General features: G+C 44.3%; 1 protein-coding gene across 1 annotated transcript in view; it reads right to left on the bottom strand.

Annotated features, from left to right (window-relative positions):
• The window catches only part of FAF1 (Fas associated factor 1), a 305,800-nt gene that overhangs the window by 206,832 nt on the left and 83,665 nt on the right, over positions 1 to 15,303 (bottom strand). Inside the window, exons 5-6 of the mRNA XM_084638066.1 lie at positions 1,695 to 1,786; positions 512 to 600 (exon numbers count right to left, since the gene is read on the bottom strand). Coding sequence (XP_084494192.1) covers positions 512 to 600; positions 1,695 to 1,786 — 181 coding nt within the window. The remainder of the gene's footprint in view (positions 1 to 511; positions 601 to 1,694; positions 1,787 to 15,303) is intronic.

Raw genomic sequence — 15,303 nt, 5'->3', positions numbered from 1 at the left:
CAGCCCTTCCACGCAGCTGCACCTCCTGTCTGTATACCCCCCACCAGAGGACAGGGCTGGTAGAGCTGTGCCGGAGAAGCTGCCTGCATGGGGCTGCCCAGTAGTCCCATATGCTGCTCCTGCATCTGCTCCTTTCGGCGCTGCAGTTCCAAAGAGCCCTGTGGTTCAGAAGCCTGTATCTGGCGCAGCAGGAGGACAGAGCCCCCCCGGCCCCCTCCCTGGGGAGGAGTCACGTGGGGGGGGGGCCACTTGGAGAGTGTCCCTCCCATGACTCACCTATGCTCAGCTCAGCGTACCGGTAAGAAATAAATTCTACTTGCACCACTGTTTAAACATTAAAAAGCATTTGCACCGACTGAGTGCAGATGCAGTAAGTGCACACTCAGTTTTGCAGGCATGCAAGTAGAGGCCTGGCAGATGCGCTTTCGAACGTTTACCCCAGTTTTTCCATAGAAATAAAATAAAGCACCATCTAAGCTCATATTCATAAATGTATGACAAAGAGCCTTACCCAGAGTTACTTGAAGAAGGTGGTGGAAGATCAGGTGTTAGAACATAAAGACTGTTATTTTTTGGTAAGTGTAGAGTTTTTAAAACAGTCTGCGAAAAAAAACAACATTTGTTCAAGAACTGTAGATTATGCAGTTTTTTTTAATCATTTGCTTTTTAAAAAATTGATTTTTTTAAAATTAGTTAGAATACATATATTGAAAATAATTCCTTGATCTGCCATAGCAAAAACTACTACACTTGTAGGAGAATCCTTTCTAAAACACAGACAGGCAGACAAAACAGCAGCTCCTTTAGGCTAAGAAGAACAATAAACGAAACCAATAAACCAACTTTACTCTGAAACCAATAAACGAACAGCGGTACAAACTTATCCCTTATATAGGTAGCTAAATTGGTTTACAGAAGTCTATTCTTTTCACACCAACCGTGCAAATTAAGGTGGGATGCAAGTCTAGATCATTGGTTTGTATACATAGGAGGTTTAAAATATTGGTGCTGCCATCTTGGCAATGGAAGATGAACTGGAGGATAATCAGAGATCATGTTTGTGGCACAATATATGCAATAGCCATCCACTACATATATCCTGCTCAGCATGGTACACGGCACATGTTGCCAATGTTTAAAGCTGCACAGTCTATGTAGCGTTATCTTAAATTTGGGTGGAGAGTGGTGAAAAAAAAAAACACATGCAGAGTTACAGTTGACTGGGAAAACTGAATTCTGTTATTTCTTAACTGTCCAATCATTTTGTTTGTTTGGGATTTTTTTTCCATTTTATGTGTGAGTTGAACATTTCCTGATTAATCAATGTTTGTTTTTAAATTTCAGAGTTCAGTTTTTCCCGATTAAGTTGTTGATACATATTTACAAACAACGGTATAGCCAAGAATTTTGCCTGAAGAGAGAATTCTTTATTTTATTGCTAATTTAATAATGTGCATTTTACAGGTACCAATATCAGACTGTACATGCAAATACTATCAACAGGATAACGGAAGTTGGGGCAAATAATGCATAATTCCACTTGCAACATTTTAAGCAAACGGATTCTTTAATAATGTTACTAGAATCAAAACAACATAGAAATCAACAGTCCTTGTGTTTGTTATGCTGACTTTCAAGCACTTATTGGTTTCAACATTTAAATAATTTCACTGATGAAACTGTAGGAAACTTACACTATCATCTAGGTCTCCAGTCTTCCAGCCTTTTAACAACATTTTCGATACAGGAATCTGAAGTTCATTTTCTAAAATGTGTTTGATCTCTCCTGTAGAGAAGGCAAAGAAAAAATACCAACAAAATCATGTTCACATTCTTCTATATTTAGGAAAGCAAAGTATCAGACCCTGCCTCGCTGCAATAGAACAACATTATGGCTCCAAGGTCCAACGTTCAACTCCTTTCCTGTTATATTATATCCATTTTCAAAAAGCATTTAATATTTGTGCATCTTTCTCCACTACATACAATACCTTCACATGAACAAAAAAAAAAAAAAACTATTTCAGCAGCCCAGGTTTCTAGACAAAAACTAAATTAAATAAAATGGGAAAAAACAGTTAGGAAAACTAATTTTCATTTAATGTTGCTAAAGTCCAAAGGGCCATTTCAAAGGGAGGGGGGATTGAGGGAGGAAAGGAGGGGATAGTAATACACACGTACCCCTCCCACGGCAGTGTCCTTTGATTTCAATATTAAATGACTGAGATTTTCAAAGACGTCTAAAAGATACGGAGGAATTATCCTGTGCCCACTGACTTCAGTGGGGCAGGATCAGGACCTTAGACACACATCATTATTTCATTAGCAGAGCTTGGTCATTTTTTGACCAAACATTTTTCACCAAAAATGTTGATCCATCAAAACCAAAGCTATTCACAGGAAGGGCACAGTTTCAAAAAATTTCTCATTTCAAAAAAAGCTTTGGGAAAAAAAAGTTTTGAAATTATTCAAAACATCCCATTTTATCATTTTAAGTGAAAATTTCCAGTTTTTTGTTTCAAAAGAAATACTCATTTTCAAATTTAGGCTAATTTTATAATAAAACATTTTTTTAAATCAACATCAAAATGAAACACTTCTGAAATTTTCAAAATAATACATTTTGATAGACCCAAACTGATTTTCTTTTCTCCAGGTCTCTGAAAATTTGAGATTTAGACCGGGTCACAAATTGGGATGTGAAATTTTTCAAAATCTCCATTTTTTTCCCAGGACAGGAAAACACATGAACTGAACCCTAAGAGCTGCTTTGAAAATATTAGCCAATAATTTTATGTTGGAATTAATAATGTTAAAAACTAAATTCCTAGTCACCAAGTTCATTCAGGTACAGTAACAGTTCCAACATAAATTTGAAGGATCAGTTATGTAATGAGGATTTGGCAGTTCAATCAAACACTTTTTTAGAAGAATAGGTCTGAAATTTTAAGCCATAAACATGTATGACAGATTGCTCTTATTTGCATATTAATAAATAGCACTAGTAGTTGACAACAAAAATCAATTGCTTAGGAATTACAGCACAACAACTTGTTCTGAATCTTAATTTTAAAGCATGGTTAGGATGGTTCTTCAAATACAGCCATTTTAAAATTAGTGCAGTTAAGATTAGTTTTCCAAAAGAATTTTAAAAAAATAAATAAATAAGAGTGCTTCCCAGTTCCCCTTTGGCCCTCCCGGTATTTTTCCTCAACTTGCATATTGCAAGCAAAAGCATTCTGTTGACACCACTGTGGGATCCACTTGTAGTTTTAAATAAAAGGATATAATAAGGAAAATAGATGAGGCAAGCATCAAGATGAAGCACTGGCTGATGTAAATCTTCAAAAGAAACATAGTTCTTGCTATCTATAACCGTCTCCCAGACTAAAGATCCACAGCCAGCCATGAGCACAGCAAGAGAGAGAGATAATCACCCATAAGAGGAGAGAGATTCAGGGCCACCTGGAAGGACAGGAAGGCATACATCTGGGGAACATTCCATTAACAACAGCACCAGCAGCCAGCGTTCACTTTAAAAATGAATTAGTCAAAGGTGCGGAAGAACCTATTCTAAGTCTGAGATTGGGAATATGATTGGAGGGGAAAGGAAGTGCATGGGCATAACAATTTTAATACAACTAAATATTAATGCACTTTGCATGAATTTCCACTTTCTCTCCTTTTTAAATAAACATACTTATGTGCAGCACACCAGGAAGACATATAATGAGTATCTGGAGCTCTGCATGCTGGAATACATGCTGCAGCCGCCAGTGTTTCTGTGTTCTAAATCCACAGATTAATGCATCTCAGCAGGGAACCAGGTTGGCACTGCAGTTTGCAGGTAAGAAATTCCACTGAACAAAGAGGAGCGAAGGAACAAGAGGATATGAAAAGAGGAAGGAAGAATTACTCATTGTAAAACATATGATTTATTACAGCTTTTAATTAACAGTTTTTCCCCCATAAAACCAATTGTCCATTGACTTGAAAAGGGTGCCTTAGGTGGGTAAAAATGTCTTCAAAAGTTGACTTCAGTCATTACATCCTCACTGTCAGCCTATCACGTAATCAACCCCTACTTCAAGAATTAACTCTTGACTCCAATTAATATATTACACATAAAGGTACCTAGCGTATGGCTATTTCAGTATATACATGTAAATATAGTATTCCTACGTGTGTTGAGGAACCAGATTTAAAATAATTGTTTCTGTTTCAATTTTATGATTACTCCTGAGTGCATTCTGTGCCAAAAAAATAAAAATTCTCCACACAGTATTTTAAAATTATGAAAAATTCTGCTAATTTTATCTGTCAAATAAATGTGGAGGCTCCAGCAAGGCATTGGGGAGCACAGGCCAGTGGCTGTACAGAGGTGGGAGATCACGGTACAGCTCCCCAGCCCAGGACACGGACTCAGCGGTGGACCCAATCCTGACACTGCGCAAGGACCGGCACTGCCCCAGAAACACCCCAGGGCCCTGTCCCTCTGTGCCAGGCACACCAGGCATGGGCAGGCAGGCTCAGCATGGCGGGATCCAAGTGTAGAGGAGCTTAGTGTGGGGGGATCCAGATGTGGGTTGAGAAGGTTCTGTGTGGGGCAATCTGGATGCAAGCAGCTCAGTGGGGGATCTGGGTGTGTGGGGGGATCTGGATGCACAGGGGCTTGTTGGATACAACAGTAATGGAACTCTGCAAGGGGATCCAGATTAAGGTGGTTGGGGCTGGGGGGGGGGGGGGAAGAGTCTGGGTGTGAGTGGGGAATAGAGCTTAGCATGGGGGTCTGGGTGTGGGGGACTCAGTAGGGGGTCAAGATGCTGGGGGAGTGGGGGGTTATTGGGGTGGGGATCTGGGTGCGGATGACTTGTCGGGGTGGTCTAGGTGCAGGGGGAGTGGGAATCATCGGGGAGGCTCTGAGTGTGGAGGGCTGGGGTTCGGTGGGAGGGTCTGAGTATGAGGGGGTCTGGATGCACAGGATGGGCAGATGGGAGAACAGCTCCCTGTACAGGGATCTCTTCCCCCTTCCCCCTCCCCCCACAGCTGAGGAACGATGGGTGCGGTAGGGAGGAGGGGGGACTGCAGAGCTTCCTGCAGCTGGGGGAGAAATCTGGGGGTGGGTCTGACCTGGCCCCAGATGCTGTGCAGGGGAAGAGGAAGTCCCATCCTCCCCAGCACAGCCGGGACTAGCAAGTTGAGTCTGGCACAGGGTAGGGGCCACCAGCTGGGTCTTCTCCAGTCCCAACCCCTGCCCCACAGTGATTTACCTCTCTGCCAGCTGCCCTGGGCACCAAAAACATACTGCTGGGGAGGGTCACATGACCACTCTTGTGGCTTCCCTTTGCTTCCCCTCAAAAAGTCATTTTTCTGTAGGAAAGCACAGAAATCTGCAGGGGACAAATTCTGCGCGTGCGCAGTGGCACAGAATTCCTCCAGGAGTAAAATTATTATAGATGCATTGCTTTTTGGGTAACGTATTGTTAAAAACTGAGCATATTTTAAATTAACATAAATTTAAAATCTGTCCTTTTACAGAAGCATATTTTCTGAACATAATGCTTGGTCAGTTTTAGAAGATTACATCCACATTCCCTCACAAATATTTAACATGCCATGTACAATCTCAGTGCATTAATCACTAAACATACAGGTTTACAAGTAAACCAAATTAAATCTTTGCAGACACTAAGAATGTGGGTGTAAAACTTTGGGGGAAAAAAAAAACCACTTGCTGGAGAATCCCAGCTCTTTGCTCCAGGTCGTGAGGAGTTAATGCACTAATTGGATACAGTGATGCAAAATAATGTACATGAAAAATAGGTTATAGTATCCAATTGACTCAAATTGCCGGCCAAACTAGACAAGGTTGTATTTAATTTATAATGTTTAATTAGTTTCCCTCCCACCCCCCAAGCTATTTATCAGGCAGTGAGTTTACTCTTTCTTGAAGATTTCCCAGATTTTGTTGCTGTGGTTGATTATGTTAACATAATAAATACAATTTTGATCAGATTTCATTTCTGTGAATCCTTTAGCCAGTTGTTTTAAAGTTTCTAATTTATACCCTAGTTTTTCCACTATATTTCAGTAATAGATCCAAAAGAATAAGGAGCTTTTATTACTAAGTTCAAAATCACACAGTGTGGGATTTACATTCTTCTATTATTTAGCTAACAAACAATAAATCACAAACCTAGAGATGGACATCTTTCACCAGATTAGTATTGCACCTACAGTATTCAGCTAATTTAGCATCAGAAGACCCAGAAATAATCCCTACCACCCCATACGTGCTACTGATTCAGTTTCTCATTTGTGAGAATCAATTTTCTCTTGTGTTGGAATCTTGCTTGACTTGAGGGTTCATATGAGGATTTCTGTAATATTTTAACTCTGTTATCATCCAGTTTACCAATATGTACACACAGATGTGCAGGGCAGAGTGGAATTTTCCCAAGCCCTCTGTGCATGGGCTGAATCACACTATTGTTACAAGACAAGGGTGGATTTAAGATAGTCATTCCCTTTGTAGGTGTAGTAAAAGATTAATTTATTTATATGTATGGCAAAAAAGTTAATGTTATATAGAGAACCAAACAATATACTCACAGGAAAACTAGATATAATACAAAAAAAGCCCAAATAACTAACCCTGGGAAACAAATTTCCTTCCTATTGCCGACACTTACGCAGCATACATTGGGTGCCTTGCTCTTTCCAACAGTTACTATTTATTCAATCTTCCTTTAAGGTCTTTTTGATAGTTAAATGTCCCTTCTATTTGGATCTCTAACCTTCTGGGGTGGTTGTGGCATATTTCCATCTAGTGGAAATTTGATGTAATTGCAATATAAATTCAAGCAAACTGAGAAACAGGCTAGACAGATGGGGAGCCTCACAGAAGTTTTAGCCATGTCTAAATGATATTGAATGGTTGTTTCCAGAAGAGCATTTTTGGAACTCTAGTTTAATAAAATCCACTTTCAGATACTTTACACTCTGTGCTTCATACAGAACACTGCACTTTGGTGATGAGCTATTGATATGATGGCGATAACTGAGAAAGATGGCAAGCTCCAGTATACAACTATTCATGCGTTTTAACAAGAATGCAGCTAATCATTACACAAAAAATATGATGTAAATGGAATCTTTCTATTTCTGTGAGGTTAACAATGGATTACATATAGCTAGAGCCAGAAAAATGAAATAATTGACATTAAATTTTAGGAGTCTCTGCATGAAGAATTTCCTCTAACTTATCAGGTTAGAAAGGTGCAGCTGAAGAGATGAACAGTCCTAAATTCTTGTTTCACAACAAATAGAAATGTGGTATCAAAACAATGCAAATTTAGAGAACAATTGCAAATTGTTGATGAATCCATTATCTCACATTAAGGAAATCAGCGATTAGAATCTGATACAATTGAATCAAACATCGGCTTTGATCTAATTCTTACAAAAAGGGAGGTTGACCCTAGAACAGGCAATTGAAGGATGTTAGGGCACTACCCTGGGACTCAAGAGACCTTGGTTCAATTCTCTGTTCTGCCAGCATTTTCCTGTGTGACCATGGGCAACTCACCAAGTCTCTGTGCCTAAGCTCCCCAGGAGCAAAACGGAAATAGTATTCTCAGAGATGCTGTGAGGAGAATTATAGCAAAGACTGAAAGTCATTAAGATACTACAGCAATGGAGACCACATGAAGTACCTAACACAGAGTACAGGAGAAATCCAGAGTTTATTCTTCTATGACTACAGATCCAAGCATTAATTGATTTTAATCATACCCAAAAGCTAACAGTTATTTTAACCAGTAAGATGAGGTTTCAGCACATGCAAAATACATTGATAGTGCAAATGCAAACAACAACAGTGCCGGCTGTAGTCAGACGGCTCCCAGCCTAGGCTTTGCCATTGTCTCCGTCTCTCTTGCCCCTGGTCCCCGGTCCCCGCTGGAACTCCCACTCCTGGGCATTCTCACTCCTCCCTGCAGGAGTTGGGCTCAGTCCCAGGATCCTACCAAATCTAATTATCTCAGCCCAGCTACAGGTCACTCTCAGGGCTGCAGTGTCTGTCTGCCCTAAACAAAGGGTAAGGAAAAGAAAAGGATGTTATTGCCTTGGGCTGAGCTCCCCTGGCCATTGGGCTCCCTAGCAGTCTCTAGCAGCCTCTCTTCTTGGGCAAACTTTCCCACCTTATTCTGTGGCTAGTTTCATCTTTTAAGCTGCTGTTCTCCAGGCACAGAATGCTCTGCAGGTGCACCTAGCTGGCACTGCCTGAATGCAGGGATGCTCATTAGGTTTGCTGTCAGTGGGATGGGGCATGTTCCATCACATACCCGCCCTCCACCCCCAAGACCAAAAACGTTTCTTTGTCTGAGCATCAATCCAGTCCCAATCTTCTGGGGCAAAAATACTGCATTTGCTTGTGCCTTTCTGGCTCGGTGCTGCACCTAGAATTATAGGATTGAAGTGCCAAATATCAGCACATAATCCAGGGATTTGAGTCCTACCCTGAAGCTCCTGGGACAACACTGCTCCCAAGCCAACGTTTCTGCATCTTTATAGAGAACAAGAGTTCTGGGAGAATTCTGGATTGGCAAGGACAGGTACCCAGCTCAGCTGCGCCTTCAGGGTGCTAAAAGCTTCATCACACTAGTTGTCTTACTGGATCTTTTTTGATGTCTTTGCTCTTCAGCAGATCACTCAGGGTGCCATGATCCATGCAAAGTTGGGATGAACCAGCAATAGTATCCCAGAAGGCTCAGGAAGCAGCATATCTGTCTTCTGGTTCATGGAGCAGGGCAGGAGTTTAATGCATGGACTTTATCCATCAATGGTTTCACAAGGCCTCCGCCTACCTGATATCCTAAATAAATCACTTCTGTCGTGGCCAATTTACACTTGGCAGGCTTACCTGTGAGGCCAGCCTCTTCTAGGGAAGTCAATACTGCTCTCAGATGACTGAGGTGGTCTTCCCACATAGGGCTATAAATTACAGTGTCATCAAGGTAAGCTGCAGCATATTGCTAGTAGGGGCAAAGGATTCAATTCATCAGGCACTGGAAAGTCACTGTAGCCACTGGCAGGCAAAACAGCATGGTTTTAGAGTGGAAATGGCCAAAGGGGATTGAGGACATGGTATTCTCCTGACAGGATGCACACACGGAGCATCTGCCAATAGCCTTTTGTAAGATCCACTGTGCTGAGGTACTGTGCCAGGCCCAACTGCTCTAGCAACTGATCAAGCTCATTGCAGCATAGGGTAAGTGTCAAACTTTGTGATGGAATTGACTTTACGAAAAAGTCAATCCAGAACCAGATCATGCTGTCCGCTTTGGGGACCAGGACTAAAGGAGTCCTCCAGGTGCTCTTGGACTCCTCCGTGACCCCCATTCTCCACATCATAGGCACTTCTACTCAGACCATGTTCTACATCTTCTTGGGCAAGGGCTGAGGATTTTCCTCTAACTAGTTGCCCTGGTGTGGTCTTCAGATAATATTATATGGCGTATGTTCTCCCCAGGCTTGTGGAGAATACCGTACTGAAGTCTTGGATCATTTGCCACAGCTGGGTCTTCTGTTCAGAAGCAATGGCCTCATTTAATGGTAAAAGTTCAGACTCCAGGCTATCAGCTACATTGAGACCTAGTTCTGGGCTCACTGGCCAGGAATCTATCAGGAGGGTTTCCCATGTTTCCCATGGCTTGAAAATGATAGACTTTTGTCTCCCTCCTCTTGCTGGATCAACCAGATCCATTTGTCTCAGCACCTCAAACAGACCCTGCCAGCGAGCCATTAATTTTGACTCAGATGATGGTAATAGGAGCAACACCCTGTCTCCAGGGTGGAAGGTTCATGCCGCTTGGTTATATCCCTGTTCTTGCCTCCATTGAGCCCAAACAAGGTTCTTCTTTGTGAAAGTGCTCAACTTTAGATGTTCACATAGTCAGATGATGTACTGGGTCCCCCCAAGTGTGTTTGAATCTTGCTCCTCCCAACTCTCACAATGCATCCAAGATTTCCCAGGGCTGGCATCCATAGAGCATTTTGAAGGGTAAAAAACCCACAGAAGTTTGGAGTATCTCTTGCACAGCAAATAGAAACGGTGGTCTCAGTGCCTAGACTCAGTCCCAACAAAACTGCTTCAATAATCTCAACATCTTGTTAACCCTTTCCACCAGGCCATCTGTTTGCAGATCACACACTGATGTCTTCACGGCCTTTATTTTAAGAAGAGAACATAGTTTATGCACCACCTGCAAGGTGAAGTTGGAGACCTGAACAGTCAATATTTCCTGCAGGAAACCTACCTCAGCAAAGAGAGTCTCATAAGTTTAGAAGCAATTGCTGTCACCATAGCCAAGCGCAAGGGTATCGCTTTGGGGTAGGGAGTGACATAGTCCACCACTACATGTATATACTGGTTTCCCCAGCAGCTCTTCTCTAAAAGGCTCTACACTATGTCCATCCCTATTCTTTCAAATAGGGTTTCCACTTAGGGCATTGGGACCAAAGAGCCTCAGGACATTCTTAGCTGCCATCTATTGACACTCAGGACAGGAAGAGCAATACTCCCTTACCTCATGGTGCACCCCAAACCCAGAAAAAGTGAGTCAGTACCCAACTCCAGGATCTTCTCATTCCCTATATGCCCTATGCAGGGAATATTGTGTGCCAGCTGAATTACAGCCTTTTGGTACTTACAGGGTACCAGTAAATGAGTTCTTATTGCCCGCAACTGTGGGTGTCTTTTTACATGATACAGACACTCTTTTTCCAGCACAAAGTGGGCGTAGTGTCCCAGGTGCTAGGGATCTGCTGCCTCCCCAAACATGGAAACCACCTGTTCACAGACACTGCTCAGGACTGAATTGTCATGCTGCTCTTGGACAAAGCTTCCCCCTTGTAGTAAGGTCTCAAGGTCCAAAGCCAGTGCCTGCCATCCCTCCATCTCTCTGGCCATCCCTGGTCACAGGGGACATCCCAGAGGGGGTCTTCAAAGTTACCCAAACTCACTAGGTCCATGGGGTCTGCAGGCCAGGGCCTGCTCTGGGGTTCAGATCATTAATGATTTGCCAAAAGGCTGGCCAGTCTGAGCCTATAATCACTGGGCATGCTAATTTCTCTGCTAGCACAATTTTAATTGAGTCAGGGTGGGCCCCAACTGTTAGTTCCAGTCACTGACTGGGCATGGGCTTTACATCTCCATGTATACACTCTAGCAAATAGACCTCTCTGAGTTGATTTTCTTTCCTTCTAGGGCAGCTTGTATCACTGTCTGGCTACACCTCAAGACCCAGTACCTCCTCCCCTTGAACCTATTCTGGGATCATCTGGGGGTGGGGGGTGTGAGTCCTACTACATGCCATCTTCCGCCGTCCAACCCTCTGCGTAGTCACACTCCATCAATGGGAACTCTTTCCTCATATGCCCCTGTTGCCAACAGTAATAGCAGATCACTGAGCTTATCCCTGAGGGATCTGGCATGGGACATGTTCAGACGACGAGGGAAACCTTTGGGCTCAAAGGCTACACTTCAGTCATTTGTGTCCCCGGATGGTTGGTTATCTGGGCAACACGTCATCCAAACTTGGCCCTGTGTCTTGCCACAGTCTTCCTCTCTATACACAGGTAGTTCAGTTGGCTGTGGTGGGGTTTGTACACATTTCCCATTGTGCTTGGGTTTCAGCATCGGCATGTGGGGGTCTGATGTCATCAGTGGCCCTCACTGGTGAATGGACTGAGGCCACGTGTCCCATCTCCAGAAACCCTTCAGCGGTCAGAAAATTTTCCATCAGCTGCACTACCTCCAACAAGAACTCAGGGTGATGCCAGAGAACCCACGCCAGGTCCCTCACTATAGGTATGGATACAAACTGCTCTGTGAGGACCTACTCTGCAGCTTGATCCCTGCAGCGCTTCAGGGGAGAAAGCCACCACCAGCAATGCTCTTTTAATCACTGCACCATTTCCTGGGGGTGAGCCTCCTCGGGGGAGGGATCCATCCTAAAACGCTGCGGATGTGTTTATTTGCTAATATCCAGATAATCTAAAATAGTGGTCTTCACCCAACAGAAGTCTCCAGCCTGTCCTGGGTCAAGGTTACAGTACACCAGCTTTGCCTCTCACATCATGTAGAGGGCTAAAACTAATGCCCAGTGCTCTGGAGGCCATTGAGACACCAATGCCACCCTCTGAAAGGTGAGAAGGAATGTCACTGGATTGTCTTGGAGCCCATGTTAGTTAACTTTACTGACATGGGTGGCAGAGCTCCCTCTGGCCTACTGGGTGTCTCTGTGCAGAGGGCAGGTTTTTACTTCTGGGAAAAAGTCTCAAGTTCTTGCTGGTGGGTCACAACCTCCTTTAGCTGCTGCTGCTGTGCTGACTGGACCTGCTGCTGGGCAGTCCACCACCACTGGAACAGGTGTTTTTGGCTGGCCTGCAACTGTTGCCATTCTGCCATCTACTTATACCCGTGCTAACGGTGCACCTCGACTGATCCCCCTCTCCAAGGGCTGATGTGGAACCTGTTTCTGTCTCAAGGCCTTGTATCATGCATAGGGCATCATGCCTGCATTCTCCACCACTTGCAGTGAGCCAGCTCTCAGCCTGAGCTTGGAAGTCATCTCTAGGTCTCTTGCCTCTGGGTGCCCACCAGAACCCACACTCCCTGGGTAAGCTCATTGTTCCCTGCAAAAGTTGGGCTCATTCCCAGGGTCTTTTTAGAGGCTAACTATCTCCAGTCCCTGGTACTGCTCCTCAGGTCCAGCTACAGGGCACAGACAGAGAGCAGACATCCATAGCCTCTCTCAGGGCTGCAATGTCTGTCTGATGCAAAAGGCGGGGGGTAGGGGAGAAGGGAAGGGAAGGGAGGGAAGGTGGGTCATTGCCTCGGGCTGGGCTCCCCTAGCTACTGAGCTCCTTAGCAATCTCTAGCAGCCTCTCTTCTTGAGCAAAGGTCCCCCCCTTGCTCTGTGGCCAGCTTCACCTTTAAAGTTCCCCTTCTCCAGGTAGAGCATGCTCTGCAGGTGTCCCTGACTGGCACTGCCTGAATGCAGGGATGCTGGTTAGGTTTATTGTCAGTGGGATGGAGGCATCTCCCATCATACTGCTATTGTTGTGCACTATTCCAGTCAAACCATTTCCGGCCCCCACACCTCACTGAGATAGGCAGAAAAATACTGGAGGGAAAAAGGAAGCCTAAAAAGAACAGAAGGTAACTATTCTAGAGAGCAACAACCACTAGATCAGAGTCTGAAGGGTTTATTTTGGGAACTTCGAAGTAAGAGATAATGTGACGGTTAATGGACAGAAATTAAAAAAGTTCAAAGATACTGGATGTGAGAGAAAGTATGTCAGTGTTGACCTTGTCTGAAACGGTTTTCACATAAAACAACTAGCGTAGATATCAGTCGTGCATGACTTTTTTTTTTTGCATATGCACTGACAATACCCATACACTGCAACAGGAGTCCTGCGCAGAAACTGGTTCCATCCATAAATGTTTCTGACGTTTAGTTTAAAAAAAAATTAAACTTCACACAGGTATCAGATCTCTTCAGCCCTCCTTCTGTCCGTCACTGGGGGCTCACTAGGAAGTGCCAGGCAACATCACTTTAAAAATGAGCACTTGAGAGGAGATCAGTGAAGGCATGGTGGGAAGGGGATAAGACAAACGCACGCAGGAGGCCAGAGAATTTGGCCAGCAGCATCCAAGGCAGCCCGAGAAGCTCCATAGCAGGGACGGTGAAAAAGGTGAAAGGAGGAGGAATTAAGAACTACCAGGGTGGAGAGGACATCGCATGTTCTAAAAGGACAGAGATAGCTACAACAGCTGCTCTCCATTAGATGGAGACCAAACAACCTGAGACGCTGAAATTCACTTCTCACTAGCACAGGGTCACTAGGAGTACTTTGATCCCAAAATCTCCAGGCCAGTTTCGTTTATGGAATAGATGTGGGTGGACCAAACCCAGCAATAAAACTACCACATGTTGTTAACCTCTCTTTGTGGAGTCTTAACCCAAACTGCCTCAAACCAGGCAATTTGCAGACGGTCCTTTTGAAAACCAATGCCCCTCTCGCCCTCTGAAAGATGCCCCAAAAGCCACACCTGACTTACCTCAACAATAACTTAATGTCATCATTTAGAAAGTTCCCGGATGCAACTAAGCAGAAACAAAGCAGAATATGGATCTAGCATTCCATTGAGGGCAGGGGGGTGGCAGTACTCCATGGCCCTAAGAGGACATGGACAGCTGGTTTAGGAGCATGGTTCCGTGTTGCTGTCACCAGTAGACACTAAAGGAAGCAGACACTATTCCTTCTTGGAACACCACCAAAAAGCAACGCTGGGCATGTTGTCTCTACATTGGCAGCCTCTAGCACACCACGACACCACGTGCAGCCGTCATTGAGTCACAGGCTCGGTGCTCTGGACCTGCTCTGAATGAAGTCAGACAGGACTCTAGTGCAGGGTCTCCCCCCTCAGGGCACATTTTCACTGGGACAAGCCCTTCGGCTTCAGTGCCTCCTGGGTCCGAGCTCAGAGCATTCAGCACCCCTGTTCACACTGTGAGTAACCCACAATGAGTCCACTTGGATGGGACACCTGGGGAAGCCTCACACGCCCACCCAAAAGGGCCATGCACCCCACCTCCACAGTCAGCAGTGTCTCACAGCCAGGGAGGTAAACAGAAGGGCTTATTAGTTATCGGGAATACAGATCTTGTTAGCACGGAAATTAAGAATATTCAGCAGAGTCTATCTTGGGGGGGGGGGATCCAGAGCCCAGGGCCCTGGGCTTCATCCCCCGCCGCCCCGAGTCCCAAATCAGAAAAGTGACCAGCTTCCAGCAGCCCAGCCTCAGTCACACCCAGCTGCCCTCCTCCTTCCTTTGTCTCTTTTCCAGGAAAACAGGTCACCAAGCCTCCACCTCTTACTCTGTTCTCCAACACCTCCAGCTGATTCTTGCAGAGGATGGCTCCCGGCCATCAGTTGCCAGGCAACCAGATGGCAGTCACATCTTCCGTGTAGGGCCTCTGCAACAATTGCACACACTTGTCCCACCACTTAGATAGCTGAACAACACACTGGGGAAACTGAGGCATGCACACACCCACTTCATCAAAGCATCTTATAGGAGCAAAGTTTTTGTTTGTTTGTGTGTTTTGTTTGCTCCATTTATATTAAAAAGGCTACAAAATATTTTGGTTTTTCTCTGTTCATTCTTCTGTGCAGTACTTATTGACAGTCATTTTATTTTACATCTGAATCTTGCAGATAGTTGCTGTA

The sequence above is a fragment of the Lepidochelys olivacea genome, assembly GCF_965140295.1.
Source record: "Lepidochelys olivacea isolate rLepOli2 genome assembly, chromosome: 8".
NCBI classification, from domain to species: domain Eukaryota; kingdom Metazoa; phylum Chordata; order Testudines; family Cheloniidae; genus Lepidochelys; species Lepidochelys olivacea.
The sequence above is the reverse complement of the archived record's forward strand: the minus strand, read 5'-3'. Positions and strand labels throughout refer to the sequence as shown.